The sequence below is a fragment of the Mustela putorius genome, unplaced genomic scaffold (assembly GCF_011764305.1).
Source record: "Mustela putorius furo isolate JIRA1106 unplaced genomic scaffold, ASM1176430v1.1 tig00000832_pilon_pilon_pilon, whole genome shotgun sequence".
Classification (NCBI taxonomy): domain Eukaryota; kingdom Metazoa; phylum Chordata; class Mammalia; order Carnivora; family Mustelidae; genus Mustela; species Mustela putorius.
Genome location: NW_025421491.1, coordinates 3,622,411 through 3,638,394, shown reverse-complemented (window position 1 = coordinate 3,638,394; position 15,984 = coordinate 3,622,411). Strand labels below are relative to the sequence as shown.

The 15,984-nt window shown below is 38.5% G+C and overlaps 1 protein-coding gene across 5 annotated transcripts in view; it reads right to left on the bottom strand.

Moving 5' to 3' along the window:
• The window catches only part of GRIK1 (glutamate ionotropic receptor kainate type subunit 1), a 385,580-nt gene that overhangs the window by 139,693 nt on the left and 229,903 nt on the right, over window positions 1–15,984 (bottom strand). For all 5 annotated transcript variants that reach the window (XM_004757477.2, XM_045085170.1, XM_004757475.3 and 2 more), the window contains exons 2-3: window positions 4,703–4,870; window positions 946–1,203 (exon numbers count right to left, since the gene is read on the bottom strand). In XM_004757477.2, the coding sequence (XP_004757534.2) occupies window positions 946–1,203; window positions 4,703–4,870 (426 nt within the window). The remainder of the gene's footprint in view (window positions 1–945; window positions 1,204–4,702; window positions 4,871–15,984) is intronic.

Here is a 15,984-nt window from a genome sequence, read left to right as displayed (position 1 = left end):
AAGAAACTTGAAATGCAGGTGAATGGGAGAAAGTGCCTAGAGAGATGGGGGCTCTAATCATCAGGGTTCTGTTCTGCATCCTAAAATAAGCAGTGGAACAAGGAAAGCTTTATTTGAGGTTGTTTTCTGGGGGTTCTTAGTCCTCTTCCTATGAAAAGGTCAGTTTTATCAATATAACCTCTAACTAGATTCCTCTTGGTTAACCTACTTTAGAAACTTGTCTAATATATAACATTTACATAGTTCCTTAGCAAGTTGGAAGCATACTTCATGGTCATTTTCCAACTTTGCATTATTTTAGGAATGGAGTCATTGTCACAGTCTTAATAGAGTTGGAGAAGTGTGATCACATCTTTAATATTATTTTTTTTTAAAGATTTTTATTTATTTATTTGATAGAGAGAGATCACAAGTAGGCAGAGAGGCAGGCAGAGAGAGAGCGGGAAGCAGGCTCCCTGCTGAGCAGAGAGCCCGATGTGGGGCTCGATCCCAGGACCCTGAGATCATGACCTGAGCCGAAGGCAGAGGCTTAAACCACTGAGCCACCCAGGCGACCCTAATATTCTGATTAGATTACTACATATATCAGTATGGTGATATTTGTCAAACACTGCATCAAAAACTAATGATGAACTACATGCTGGCTAACTGAACATAATAAAAAATACAGTCACAAAAAATAAAATAATAAAATTCTATCTCTCATCTCAGTCCTATGTGTAATATAATTAAAAGTTCAAAATAAAACAAAAACAAATCCCCCAAGTATGACGATAGAAAGATCCAAAGGAATCGGACATGGTGACACATGAAATTCCTAAATTAGAATACCCCGTTAGCTTCATTTTCATGCATTCCATCTGATGAGTTAATGTTTCTAGAACACCTGGATTCCCTTTGTTCAGACCCGACATGGTCAGGTGAGGTCTTGCGCAAGTGCCATACCTGTGCTGTCTTCGTACACCACCGTCACTGTTTTCCAGTTATAGTAGAGGACCAGATCCAGGACTGCCCTACTGATCGCTGCATAATCTGGGTACAGGTTGATGTAAAACAAGTCTTTGTTGTCCACGGAGGGGTGTTTCCAGCGAGTTTGTATGTGTGGAACTTCGAGAGCATTGCAAATCGACTGCACGGCACTGACAGAGGAGCTGTGGGACGGGCCAAAGAGGGCAGCCACACCAAGAGCCAGCTGGTCACAGGCTAGTCGCCACAGACAAGGAGGGGTGCAGAGGGAGGGCGGAGGAAGGGGTAGAGAGAGAGAGAGAGCTGTGAATTTCATCTTTCCTTCATGATCCCTCTTTTTATCTTCATTATTAGAAATTTTTCTCCACTCTCCATCTGTACGTTGAGAAAATATGCTTAATCCAACTTCCAATATCCCCAAGATAGTAATGTGGACCTGATTAACAACACATCTCAGGGCCAATTCTGGGCAATCAAAAATGAGTGGCTAGTGTCACACCATTACTTTCAATCAGATGGGGTCTATATCCCTTGCTTGGCATGGCGTAACGCAGGGGTGCTCAGAGCTGCTCTACAAGACATTTCCCAAGTGAATTTCATGTGAGTGAACTTCTGTCTTATGGCTGGTTGTCAATGAGGATATTAAGGTGGTCTGAGAATTCAAAAGATTCTCTGGATGGCTGCAAAGTACTTTAGTTTCCATCTTCCCAAAACTCAGAAATGACTTCCAGGCTATCGAAAAACTGCTAAAGAATATCAAGTGATATTGATTTCTAATTAATTAATTATAGAAAAATAGCAGAGCATAGTTTAAAGGGCTCTTAGAAGCCACTTGGTCCAACCCACTAATACCATAGAGTGAAATGAGTCAGGGCCACAGGGTCTGTACCAGAGCCCAGGGGCCCAGCTAAGGTCAGGCCTCTCCCTACCTCAACATTAGCCAACATGTAGTCTAACAAAATCAAGTCAATATGTACTTAAAAATGAGTTCATAAAATGTATTTATTTTTCTCATTATAAGATTTTATACATTCATTGAAAGAATTCAAAATATTTTAAAGTGTAAGAAAGGAAAAAAAAGATGTAATTCCATCACCTTTGGGAAAATACTTATTTGTACTTTGGTATTCCAATTTATAAAAAATTAAGTCATTATACAGATACAGTTTGATACATTGCTTTTTTCGTTTAACACTGAATATAATACTAAAAGCACACCTTTCCCCCAAGTCTCCTCAAAGTCTTCAGAAGTATATTTTTCTCATCTGTAGAATAGTCCATCCCATGGACATGTCATTATTTATTGAACTATTTCTGATGCTATTGAACATTTAAGCTGCTCTTAATTTTTGTTATTTATAATTAATATTATAGCACTTTTAATATTATAGCACTTTTCTTAGTTCTTATATTTTCTTAGTTCTTATATTGTATATGTATGTGTATATTTTCTTAGTTCTTATATTGTATATGTATGTGTATGTGTACACACACATACATGAAAGAAAAATATAAGAACTAAGAAAAGTGCTATAATATTAAAAGTGCTATAATGTGTATATATACATACATATATATACACACACATATATGTTTTCTTAGAGTAGATTTTTAGCTATAATTAAATGGTATGATATTTTTAAGTTACTTGATACATATTAAGCAAATTCCCTTCCAGAATGATAGGACTGATTATCCTCTATAACCATGTAAAATAGTGTCTACTAATTTCATGTTGATATAAATTTATGCTGGCATTATGTGTAAGTTTAAAAGCATTTCAAGTTTATATTTTAATATTAATTTAAAGGAATTTGGGACTGCCAAGAGATGATTAAATATTTGAATTAAATAATAAAATTTATAAGTAGAAGAATTATATATATATAATTTGTTAAAATTATGAGAAAAAATAATAAATGAAATTTTGAAAGCTGTATTGCAAATATCTATGTAACTGTAAATGTTGACAGTCATTCACGAGGAAAACTTTCTGATACTGTGCTCTTTTTACTGAATTGCTACCTGACGTATGAAGACATAATTTTCTGCATTAAGAGCTGTAAGCATAAATTGCCATTGTCTTCAGAAGCTTATTTTCTGGATATGTTTTCACTGGTAAGATAAAATGAGAGCGTGAGAGCACATGAACTGCTATTCTGTCTAACATGGGCAATGGATTAAGATTCCTGCTAATATTTAGTTCAGGGATGCTAATATGACTTGACAGAAAATCAATTTTTTGAATTCTGCTTGCCAGCAAATTACCCATTTTAAGAAGCTTTGGGGTGTTTAATTTACAAGTATGGCAGATACTTGAGACTATAAAAAAGCTTTCAATTTTATGTGGGTTGAAGTGTTGTTGTTAAATGTGTTTGCCTTTCTAAGGTATTTGCGCAGCAATGTTTGCATGCGTGACGTTCAGGACAGAGACAGACAGAGAAACAGAAATACAGAGTGACAGAGATAGACAAAGACAGAAACAGAGACAAGAGACAGAGAGAGGCAGAGAAAAAGCAAGATCTCACCCACAGAAATAATTCATGTGACCATAACTTCGAAGTACCGTATAAATAGAAATTTTTATTAATTGTTCGTAGGCACCTCTGACTTATGTAGTATCTGCAACTTCCCCCAGCTTTAAAAAGAAAATGTGCTTACACTCAGGTTGCACCATAGATTAAAAAAAAAATTAAAAAAAAAGAAGAATCATTATACATATGCTTTTAATCTGTGCTCCTACGAAACAAGTTTTACCTTTTGCTTATAAAGAAAACTAACAATCCTGCAGAAGAGTATGTAAAGTGCACACATCTTATGATCCTGAGGTAATTCTATGTGGAAACACCAGTATTAGTTACTTGGCAATCGACATAAACACGGTGTTCATTGCATTCCATTTATTTGGGGCGAACATTCCTCTATGAAGGAAAGAGCCCCCTGTACTTGGGGGTATGGGGCAGCCTTGGTTTCCACACCAACACCTGCATGGAGTCTCAACACCTCCCTGGTTAGAGGCCAAGTTTCAAGTGTACTGAATGTGACTATGCTCCAGAGTTGTCTTGGAAGTATTTGGGGGATGTCTAAACAAACCCCACAATCCCAGTGGCTCTTTCCATGACAGAGACCTCGAAGCCTGGCCTATATACAAATTAGATTATTTTGTAGGATCTTGTCTTCTACTTGGAAGAAAAAGAGAACCAGGAAAAAAAAATGCAGAGATTGTCTCATTGGTTTAATTTTTACATTTCTATGATATTGTGGAAACCAGTTTAAATGAACAAAGTTGAGAAGAACGCTAGGTAAACCTAGTAGTTTATAACCTGTTAAAATTTAGGATGTGAATTATGTGTGCTGTGGGCTTTTCCACATGTTCGGTGGATATGACCTTCTACCAAGTTTTATTTGACTGCACTGTACAATTTCATGGTGGTATCTCAGGCTCAGGAAGGAAAAACAGATCAAGCTTGACATTTTCTGTTCACAGCTGAACCAGTTAATCATAGAGTAGAGGGCACTGAAGGGTGAGCTAATCAGAATGGCCCAGAAAGCATAGCTAGGCCAACATCCATTAGGATAGTTCAGATTGCACTGGACAGTGACATCGAGGACCGAGATTTCCTACAACCCATTTACACAAAGATGTCCACTATGAAAAAGGGCAGGTAGCAGAAAAGGTGACTTGTAGAGCAGACACATCACCCAAAGAAGCTTTTAAGAATGTGAAAATAGTTACCTCTCCGCGAGGCTTCAAAACTATCAAAAAGGTTAATTCTCTGGATGTCATAGGTTAATGTGGTGTTAGGCATCAGGGTTCGATTTCTGTTGATGCTGGTAACTGCGAACTTGAATGCTAATTCTTCAACATTAACAGGTTCGTTTTCCACAGTTTCAAAAATCCCTCCTGTGGAAGCAAAAGAAATGCATGAGAAGCATTAGTCACATCATTCCTGTGTAGTTTTTAAAAGAAGCATATCAGTGATCACACAGAAGCCCCCTGGCCCCCCACCCCGCCACACCAAATAAACCTAGTGATGGTCAGAACAGATTCCAAATCCACTGTCAAAATTTGTCGGCACATGTCTCCCGCCCATAAACAGGTCTTCATACGTATGTCTAACGTTTCAAATCCAAAGCTGGACTGTTTGTCACCTCTCGGATGGCCAATGTATCCAAATATTTAGTACCACGTCCAGTATAACAGACAATGTGGTGGAGGGTCATTTTCTACAGTTTGGACATGAATCAAGCTCTGGTTGACTGAAACATAAATTCGAGCTGTATCTGGCAGGACAATCCTTCCTCAGAATGAAGCTCTTTCGATTCAAAAGCAGACCTTTTTGACTCTAGAAAAATCAGTCAGAGAGCTGAGTGGGGTCAAAATGAGACATACATACACCTAAATTTTTCAAAATAAAAAACATTTCTCCTTTTTCTCTGGCTCAGATTTCTGGGGTCATATTCCAGTCCCTCCCAAAGTACACAGGCAGATACAAAGAACTTTTGTTCATTTTGTTTTGAGAAACTGTTGTGGTCTCGCCTCAAAGCAATCCTGCATCCTGTCTCCAAAGACGCGTTGCTCCCCTAAGAGAGAACATGCACTAAAACTTTGATACCTCAAATTGGGGCATCTCCAAAGGAGCAGCAGTACAAAACACCAGTGCTTTAAAGCCTCATTGGAGAATTCAGCTCTGACTTTGCTTGCCATGGTGATGTTAATAGAGGTAATTGGAGTATCATTAACTGTGCATTCTTAATGTTCTTAAAAAGAGTTATCCCGGGATTATCAATAGATACAGGACACACAGTAGAGGCTCTCTTAACTGACCTGCACTTATCTTATTCCTTGATTGACCAACACTCCTCATCTCCCCTGAATAAAACATTAACTGGAACCGGTGAAATGCTGAATTCTTGTAACTAGCCTTCATCCTTGAGGGACTCCTTATCAAAGGTCAGATGTAGGTTTTTTTCCAAACTCGGCTATGCCAAATTGATTTGCAAGTGCTTCAAGTTCTCTCTATGCTCAAAAAACAAAAAACAAACAAAAACAAAAACAAAAAACCTAAAACTGAAAATTCCAAATATAGGTCACAGGCACCTGTATGATTTATGTGTATTCTTAGGAAAAGAACTCTAATTAGCAAACTATAAATCAAAGAAAGGACTTTGATCCTATTTTGAAAGACTAGTAAACAAATATACATCTATAATTTTTATTAATTATAAAATTAATTATTATTATTTTGCAATTTCCTGCTCAACTGACTTTCTCTGTTGAATAATCAGTTACAATGTCAGGTTGCAAAAGCTGAGAAGATTTGTAAGGAACTACTTTGGCTTCTTTTGGAAATGTCTCTGGCTTTTGGGCTGATGATATTCATGCAGAAATCATTTCCCTGTTCTCTGAGAGACCAGAGTTGAACATTGTGTGACTATGGTATGAGGCCATGCTAACCTTTATCTACAGATTCCTACTGGACACTCATTCTGAAATCCATGTTAGGAAAAATTTTGCTCTTCGGTGACTTTGTTTTCTTGTTTGATTTTTTCTCAGTGGTAAGCAAAGTCCTTTGGGAGGTACTCTCTGTTTTTCTGAGGACTTTTAAGTGTGTGCTCCACAGTGAGGTGATAAGCTCAGATAAAAGAAGAAGAGAGACATCAAGCTGATCCACAATTAGAATAGCCCAGACTTAAGTTCAGAAAGTCCTTGGTGTTAGGCCCTTCACAATAAAGATTACCATTTAAAAAAAATCTGTTTATCTTCTCAAGCACAAGGTGAGAACCCTTAGGAAGAGAATGTATCTTGTTCAGAATCACCATCTTTCTGGAGATCAAAGTCTCTTACGATGCTCAGCCTGTAGCTATGTAGGAGTCAATCAGTCCTCGGCTCAAATGTAAGCACCAATCATCCGCATAAGCAGACGGTAGGAAGAAATACACCCCAGAATGGGAATCAGAAGTTCTGAAATTTGGACCTGGGTCCACCTAGTTCCTCTTCAAGAAGGAATTTTAAATATTTGGAAGAAAGTTACTATGAAATAGTTCTTCGGTGATATTTCATTTAAGCCCTATTACATTCCATATAGGAGGTAGTATTTCTTTTTTTATGCATGAAGAAGTGAACTGAGACACACATGCGTTGCCTACCTTATTCAAAGTCCCCAAGCCTTGTTTGTGACAAATTGAGGTGCTTGACCCTCCAATCTATACATAGATTTTAAAATACATTTTATATTATACTATATATCATTATTTAATAAATACATTAAATATAACACAATGTTTATTATAGGGAATTAGGTCACATGATTATCATATAGAGAACTATATATAATTGATTTATATATATATGTATTTTCACTTTATCAAATTATTTCTGATGTCTTTCATCTCTACGTGTGGGTATATAATACTTGCTTGCTTATTTAGAGGATTTCTCTGTAAAGGAAATGTTCTAATGCATGGATGGTGCCCTGAAACCTCAATCATCTCCCAGAATTAAGTTAGTATTAGTACACATGGATAAAGAAGAATTAACAGTTGTTATAGAACTGCCTGCTTACCTCAAAATTACTCTTTGGTACATAGTTATTTTTTACATAAAGCTGAATGTTCCTGAGTTTAAGAGAATGAGAAGTGTTTTTATTATATGTATGTGTTTTATTATGTGTATGTCGTGTGTAGGTGAACTCTGTTTTGTCATGTTGGGGCAATTTTCTTTCTTTCTGGCATCCAACAAGCATTATAAATGTTGTCATTAGCTCAACGTCCCACCACACTCTCCTTTTTCCCTCAGGAAGGCTTGCTGCTGAATACCAAAGACCTGCAGTGAAGTGAGGCATACTGAGAACGGAGGAAGTTCCAGGGATGTGAAATCTGATAGAGACAGGACAGTTATTGATGGGAGCCATTCTAGTCCCTCCTAAGGGAGCAGGCTTATAAGCGTTAGTCAGTTCCTCTCTCCTCCTCCTCATAACTTCAGATTAGACAACACTGAATTGCAGAGTCTTTCATAGGAGTAGAGAGACACGTGCATGATTTTTATTTAACTTGTGGGTGTGGGCTTGTCAATTAGACATTTCTTTTTTTTTTTTCCTTTTTTTTTTTTTTTTTAATGTTATGTTAGTCACCATACAGTACATCATTAGTTTTAGATGTAGTGTTCCATGATTCATTGTCAATGAGGCATCAAGTCTTTGGGTCTCCATGTAGTCAACTTCTGGACTCAGTCATTTTTACATGTGGGTCCCATGGTTTCAAAAGAAGGAATTCCTACCTGGTTCCTTCTTTTGTTCCTCTTTCTTGTCTGATGTTCCCCTCCCTTTGCCCTGCCCCCTTTCCCTTTTCTGCTAAGGTCAATGACTCTCTCTCTTTCACCTCCCATGTAAAAGAAGAGGAGAGAAGACAGCTGTTTACAAGCTGGGAAGGAGGCCTTCACCAGACACCAGCTGTGCTAATGCCTTGACTTAGACTTTCCAGCCTCCAGAACTGCGAAAAATAAGTGTCTGCTGTTTAAGTGTCTATTTAACACCAGGTCTGTGAGATTGTTACAGCAGCCAGAGCTAAGATATTCTTCTCCTCCTCCTGCTCCTTTTTCTCCTCCTCCTTCTTCTTCCCTCATAGGCTTTGAAATTTAAAATGGACAATTTTAATGGAAATCATATCTATGTATGTAAAATTCTCTTCCAACAGGATTCTAAATTTATCGTAGAGTGGTTTAAGGTAAGCGGAGAAAAAACTCACTTGAAATCTCAATACAGAAGTAGATAGCAGAGTTCCATCACCACAGGTGTGTTTCTCTCTTTGTTGGGTAGATCTGTACCAACAAGGTCAGGCTAAGACAGGCAGTTTTGTTTTGTGATCATGTAGAAATAGATGGAAACAAGAGATGGCTACCTCCTGCACAAATAACAGGTTGCCTTTAATAAGGGATAGTGGTAGGCACAGGGAGTGCAAGTGAGAACTGGTGATTTTGTGTCACATAATTCCTTCGAGACTTCCAGGAGAATTTGGTCAGAATCACAAACCCACCTACTGTTGGGTCCAAAACATGATCAATATAGGTAAAAGGGAGTCAGGGCTTAGACAGAAGCAAAGTTAAGGCTAAGACTGACTGTTGGGCTGTTTGAAAAGATACCTAAGGTAAAACCAAAGTAATGGATTCCAAACATTTCCTTGACCCCATTCCATTTGTACACAATCATAATGTCAAGGGATGTAGTCCAGAAGTCATCTGCATTTGAAAAGGACCCAGCTTGGCTCTAGGTTCCATTGATTGATTGATTGATTGATTAACTGAGTTTTTTCAGGTTCCAAGGGTATTTTATAACCTGCTTCCTCATGTGCTTTCATGTCATCACGTTCATCCAAAGACATTTTAACTCTGTTCACTTAGCATTTATTCGGTATGACTCTGGAGTATACATATGTTTTTCCTGACAAAATCTGTGTTTAACCCTGACAAAAGAGAACTGGGAAGTCACTAGCTTTCTGTAAAGCAGGGAGGTATCCCCATCAAACTCAGTGTGACTATAACCTGGTAGAAATGGAGGCCCTTGTTTCAGGCACATAATGAAAAGAAAAGCAGTTCTGCTCTTGCCTACTATGTCCACCCCTGCTCCCTCTAGGTACAGCTTGTGCTGGATGATGAATGGGAAGCATGAGATTTGCCCCCTTCTCCGAAAAGGAATTTAAGAAAAACAAAGGTCCGGTGTACCAGGGAATCCATAATGAGACAGAAAAAAAAAAAAAAAACCATGAAAATAGAACATTGACTCTCATTTCTGTAAAAGGAACACACTGTCCTGACTTGACTTACCTTGTAATGGTGACTGTATTCTAATAATACATTTACAATAATACCATTCAGAAAGGTAATAGCCTTATATCCTTACATATATTTAGGTTAATTTCTTTTTTCTACTTCAACTGATTGTGTGTGTCATGTCTATGACTCTACTGAGAACTCCTATGATCATTTAATAATTCATTCACTCATTTAACTATTTATTTATAAAATGCCAGCCTCCTACAAGCCAGACACTCTACCTGGTGCTGGGGATACAACAGTAAACAAAATAGACAGAAATTTGACTTTTAGAGTTTATATGGTAGAAGGGGGTCTGATCAAGGAAGAAGGGCGTTGACATGTTAGGGTTGGAGGCCAGGAAGGATCTCATGGAGAGCATAACTTTGAAGTAAGCACCTGCAGACAATGAGGAAACTGTCCTGAAGATACGGAGAGACGAGCATCCCAGTCAGAGGGAACCCGGTATTCTAAGGTGTGAACGGACGGTGTTAATTTTGAGAAGCTATGAGAATGAAGGTGGGTGAGTCTGGCTTGGGCTGGTGGAAGATGAGCTTAGGGCAGTTATAGGGGTGGATTAGAGATATCACAGAGGGCCTTATAGGCCATAGTAAGACCCTGGATTTTTTTTCTGAGTGAGATAGGAAGTCACTGGAGGGTTTTGAGTGGAGTAGAGACATATTTCAAGAGGATCACCCTATGTGACACTGTAATCTATAATAAAAAATATTTATTGGTCTCCATTCTCTCTTTTGATGCAGAGATCTTAAAGCCCTTAGAATTTCCTAAGTGACAAGAGCAACAAAGTTGTCTTTTGTCATGTTGATGAGGTGATTTGGGATTCCCACCTAAGGTGCTGGTTGCCCAGATCAGAGAACCATATGATTAGAGGGTTGGGACCTCCCAGTTGCATCCTCTGACCTCCAAGATGGGGAGAGAGGCTAGAGGTCAAACCAATAGCCAATGGCCAATGGGTACACCGATCATGCTTATGTAATGAAGCATTTATAAATGACCAGAAGGATGGGGTTCGGAGAGCTTCCAAGTTGGTGAAAACATCCACATACCAGGAGGGTGACATATCCCAGCTCCATGAGACCAGAAGCTCCTGTGTTTGGTACCATTTTTAAGACTCACCCTACATATCTCTTCATCTGGTTGTTCATCTGTATTCTTTAATAAACTGACAAATATAAGTGTTTCCCTGAGTTCTGTGAGCTGCACTAGCAAATTATCAAATCCAAGGAAGGGGAAGTCATAGAAACCTTTGACTTGCAACTGAATTAGGCAGCAGTTGTGGGTAACCTGGGGACCCACTAGCAATTGGTATCTAAAGGGGCAGAACAGTTTCATGGGACTGAGTCCTTATCCTGTGACGTCATTAATACTGTCTCCAATTAGGCAGTTTCAGAATTGAGATAAATTGTAGGATACGTAGCTGATATCAAAGAGAATTGCTTGGTATGGGAAAACTCCTACCCATTTGGTGACCAGAAATGTCCACACCAGAAATATTGTGAGTTGGTAGTCATGTGAGAACAAAGGAGACACACATGGCACTGGGTTCTTAAATCTCACCCAATTTCTGTATTACAAATGGCCTGAAGTGAGGAGAGAAGCAAGAGAAAAAGCGGAGATCTGTTACCAAAGCCACTATAAATATCAGATGACTATAACCAGAGGCACTGTGATGACTGACATAACTGATGATGAAGGTTTGGTGTAGATTAGCAGTGTGGAGGTATGGCAAAAACTGGCCAAATTCTAAATAAAAATTGAAGGTTGATCTGGCAGGACTTGCGGTTCAACTGTAAGCATGAAGAAGAGAATCAAGAATGACATCAGGCTTTTAGTCTGAAATTTCTGAAGAAAAAGAGTGGGTTCTTGATTTAGAGCATAAGTACTGTGTGCTGTTCATTACAACTCTGAACGTAGATGTCAACTAGGAGGTCACCTGTACTGGCTTGGATTTTATGGGAGAGGTCTGGTCTAGAGCTAGAGATTTGGGAGTCATCACTAAAGGTTATGGCTAGGTGGTATTTAAAGCCCTAAGCCTGGGTTGACATCACCCAGGAAAGACTAGATGGAGAACAGAGATGGGAATGATAGAGTCAGACACCAAGGAATGTCTGGAGCCACCAGGGGCTTGAGGAGGTTAGTCTTCCCTGGTGCCCTCAAAGGAAGTTTGACCTTGTTAAAAACTTGATTTTGGACTTCTGGGCTCCAGAGCTGTGAAAGAATAGGAATCTATTGTTTTTAAGCCACACACTGTTTTGCCATTTGTTACTGCAGGAAAAATACAGTATCACAACTGTCTTAAGAAAATTTCAGTAGTGGATGCTCTTAATTGCCGTAATTCTCCTTTGTAAAATGTTACTTTATTTAATATTTCAATTAACAACCTTTAGCTCTCTGCCTTGATTTGGCAAATAAAGCAAGTAACTCTATTACACAACACACTGGATTTCTTTGTTAATTACATTTTTCTGTCTTAGTCTTTATATGACAGGGTCAAGCTTTGTTATTACACATATTCTAATAAACCTCTCTTCCTCCCTTAACTAGCTGTTCTGTACTCATTGTGACAAACTGCGAAGTCATCCAGGAAAGAAGGGTAAAACTATTAGCTGGCAATCAAGAAATGGAAAGCTCAATAGTGTTGACTCCTGTTTTGCATTCCTGGGGAATAATAACCTTTCCAGAACCTATCAACAGAAAACAAGATGGCAATTTGATCTATTCCTTTGCTGATGGCTGCTCCTTAAATATACAGTATTATATTGCCTCTCTTTATTGCCACATCCATAATTCTAGTTTATTACATCATAAGCAATTTACTATAAGCCTATATTTACTGCACCTTTAATTTCAAGGCTACACATTTATATTCTAAGATTCCCTTAGATAAAATTCTCCTTCCCATTCAGCTCACCTCTTCTTGTTTTACTTTTGGAGACTGATATAATCTTGGTAAAGATTTCATGCTACATGAACTTGGATGGGAAGTAGGTGTTCTTTGACCTAATGGAGAATGAATGAACAAGGAGTAGCTGAATTTTTACCTTTCATGTAGTCTTGATTAAGGACAAAGCTGTAGCCTCAGTGGTCTAGCTGTTGCCCAAAACTTCTAAAAGTGTCTTCAGATATTGGCATTCTTTGAAGAGAGGGAATGGGGTTTGATGTCACCCCTGATACAAGAACCACATCCAAATTCTCTGTGATGTTTCAGAGAGCTGCATGAATTCAGTAGGAATGACAGTATGTTTTAGAGTAAGGAATTCCTGAGACACTTCAGATGGTAACAGTTATGGGAAAGGCCAGTTAAGGGAAGGGCTATGGGTGACGGGCAGTTTAACACATGCTGCCAGTAATTTCTTTTAATAAATTTGAGTTGCACATTAAAAAAGGAAAAAATATATATATCCAAAGCCAAAGGTAATCTATTCTAGTGATATTCAATATTCAATTTAATTCAATTCATCAAATGTTATTTGCCATCTATTGATATCTATGATTACGGTGGCAGCAGTGGAGGACACAAAGATGGGAGCACCTGGTTCATGCCATCAGCAGAGCTTTCCGTAGAGTGGTGAGAGATTACAGAAAAGGAATCTATTCATAAAAGAAGTCTGTTAACTCATACAGAACAAGAAGCCCACTCTTTGTCCCCTCCAGTGTGAAGTCTTTTCTGTTTCTTCCAGCGAGAGGTGAACTCTTCCCTCTCTTTTGATAACATATAATCCAGTGCATATTTGGGGAATTCATTTTGGTGTAAAAACACAAGCTGGGAGTCTAACCATCCTTTGAGGGTAGGGATGATGTTTATGGATCCTTGCCTTCTGCTGGGAATAAATGTCTTGATTTGGGCAGAGTCCATTGTCCCCGAACAATGACTATTCAATTGAGTTGAGTCTCTTCTTTCTGCCTTAACACCTCATCTAATGAAGTAATATGTTGTCATACTTAGTATCGTATGTTGGCATACTTGGAATAGTAGTATGCCATGTCAGAGAGGCTTATGAGAGTGCTGGAGAGAGGGAGGGTGGTTGTTGAGGTACATAGAGACTGACTGATTTCCTCTTTCAGCCTTTTCAGCAGTGATTGCTTCCTTTCTCCTGACAATCGTGGTGCATGATCCCCAAGCACTTTCCAAACTGACTCTTTCTTAAAGGCTCACTTTCCCCAGGCTGCCAGCACCTTAACACCTTAGAGGAATGGCTCATCTCCTATTCAACTGCAGATTTCAGGCAGAAACCAGGAATATTGCTTAAAGGATTCATACTTTTATGAAATTCTGTGATTGCTCTCACATCTGTTGAGAACAGTTAGATTTTAAGCTTGTAACACCTCATTTAAATGACACATATTCATAGGAAAAGGCTCAAATTTCATTTTCTACTCATTAAATGAATGGAATATGTCAAATTCACAACTTGTAGTTCTTGAAGTCATGTAATACACTTTATCACAACTGTCTAGTTTTCTTCCCCTGCCATTTCTGCTATTTCTCCTTGCTGAAAAGGAAATATTGCTGCTAAAGATGAGAGCTGTTGTCTGAAGCCAGAACAAATGGAAGTGAGTTCACAGCTCTGACAGAGTAGTATTTACCAATCTGTGTGTGCACAGAAGTTACCCATGAGATGCCACACACAAAAGGAAGTGCAGTGGTCAAGTACATTTAGGAAACATTGCTTAGCATCATTTCTTTTTGGAAATCTACACTGCACAATATAATATAAAAGTGTCTCAGAAAACCTACAATAAAGAAGCAATTTGACTCCAGGCAGGCCATAGTTTCTCATTCATTTGATGATAGGATGTTTTCCTTGTAACGAGCGTATGCAGTGGAATTTCTATCCTGAGAAACACACAGTGTGAAAGGTTTGACCCAGTGACCTGTTCTCTTTGGGACTGACAAAAATAATTGCAGTCTTAAATATTGTTTTGGTGCTCATTTTAACGAAAAATTAGACACGGGGCTCTTAATCGGAAATTTAAACTCTCTGATTGTGACACTGCTTTTTGAAAAATTAGTATTAGATTTATAATGTCAATTTTTACTGCCTTTTTCCATTTTAAAAATAATCTAAGCAAAAAGGTGATCTGTATTTTATGAAAAAGTAATCTTTAATTTTTTTTTATTTTTAAAGATTTATTTACTTATTTGAGAGAGAGAGAGAGGGCATGCACACACGTATGAGCAAGGAAGGGCAGATGGAGAGAAATTCAAGCAGATTCCCTGCTGAACACAGAGCCCGCCCCCAGGTTGGTCCCAGGACCCTGAGACCATGACCTGAACTGAAATCAAGAGGCAGATATTCAACCAACTGAGCCACCCAAGTGCCCCAGAAAAAGTCATCTTTTCTTTTTTTTAACATGCTATTTATTTATTTGAGAGAGTGAGAGAGAGAGAGAGAGAGAATGCACAAGAAGGAGGAGCAGAGTACAGAGAGAGATGGAGAAGCAGGCTCCCTGATGGGCAGAGAGCCCCAGACGGGGCTTAATCCCAGACCCTGGGATCAAGACCTGAGCCCAAGGCAGATGCTTAACTGACTGAGGCACCCAGGTGCCCCTAATCAATCATCTCAAACATATGTTGTTGACAGAATGTAAGTCCTTGACGTTTAATGCAAATATTTATTTATTTTATTATTATTATTATTTTTTTAAGATTTTTTCTTTACTTATCTGACAGAGATCACAAGTAGGCAGAGAGGCAGGCAGAGAGAGAGGAGGAAGCAGGCTCCCTGCAGAGCAGAGAGCCCGATGCGGGGCTCCATCCCAGGACCCTGGGATCATGACCTGAGCCGAAGGCAGAGGCTTAACCCACTAAGCCACCCAGGTGCCCCTAATATTATTTTTAATGTAAATTTTTTAAATGTAACGTCCTTTGTTACATTGTTTCTCTTTCTTTTTATTCTCTATCAGTTTTTTTAACCTCTGCATATTTATTTGATACATTTATACCTTTTTTTGTTACTGACTTAAAAATTGTACAAAATGGTGAACTAGGCGACAATAGTGTTTTAGAACACCGAAAAGAGAGTCTAATTTAAGCACTCAGATGTTTACTATGACCCTCATCATTTAAAGAGTCTCAAACTGAGATTCTGTATTTACTACTGTTCAAGTATGCTATTTCAGAAGGTATCTGAGTTGAGCATACCCTCCCAGATTTGCTCACAGTCACATTTTAAGGTCCAACACTA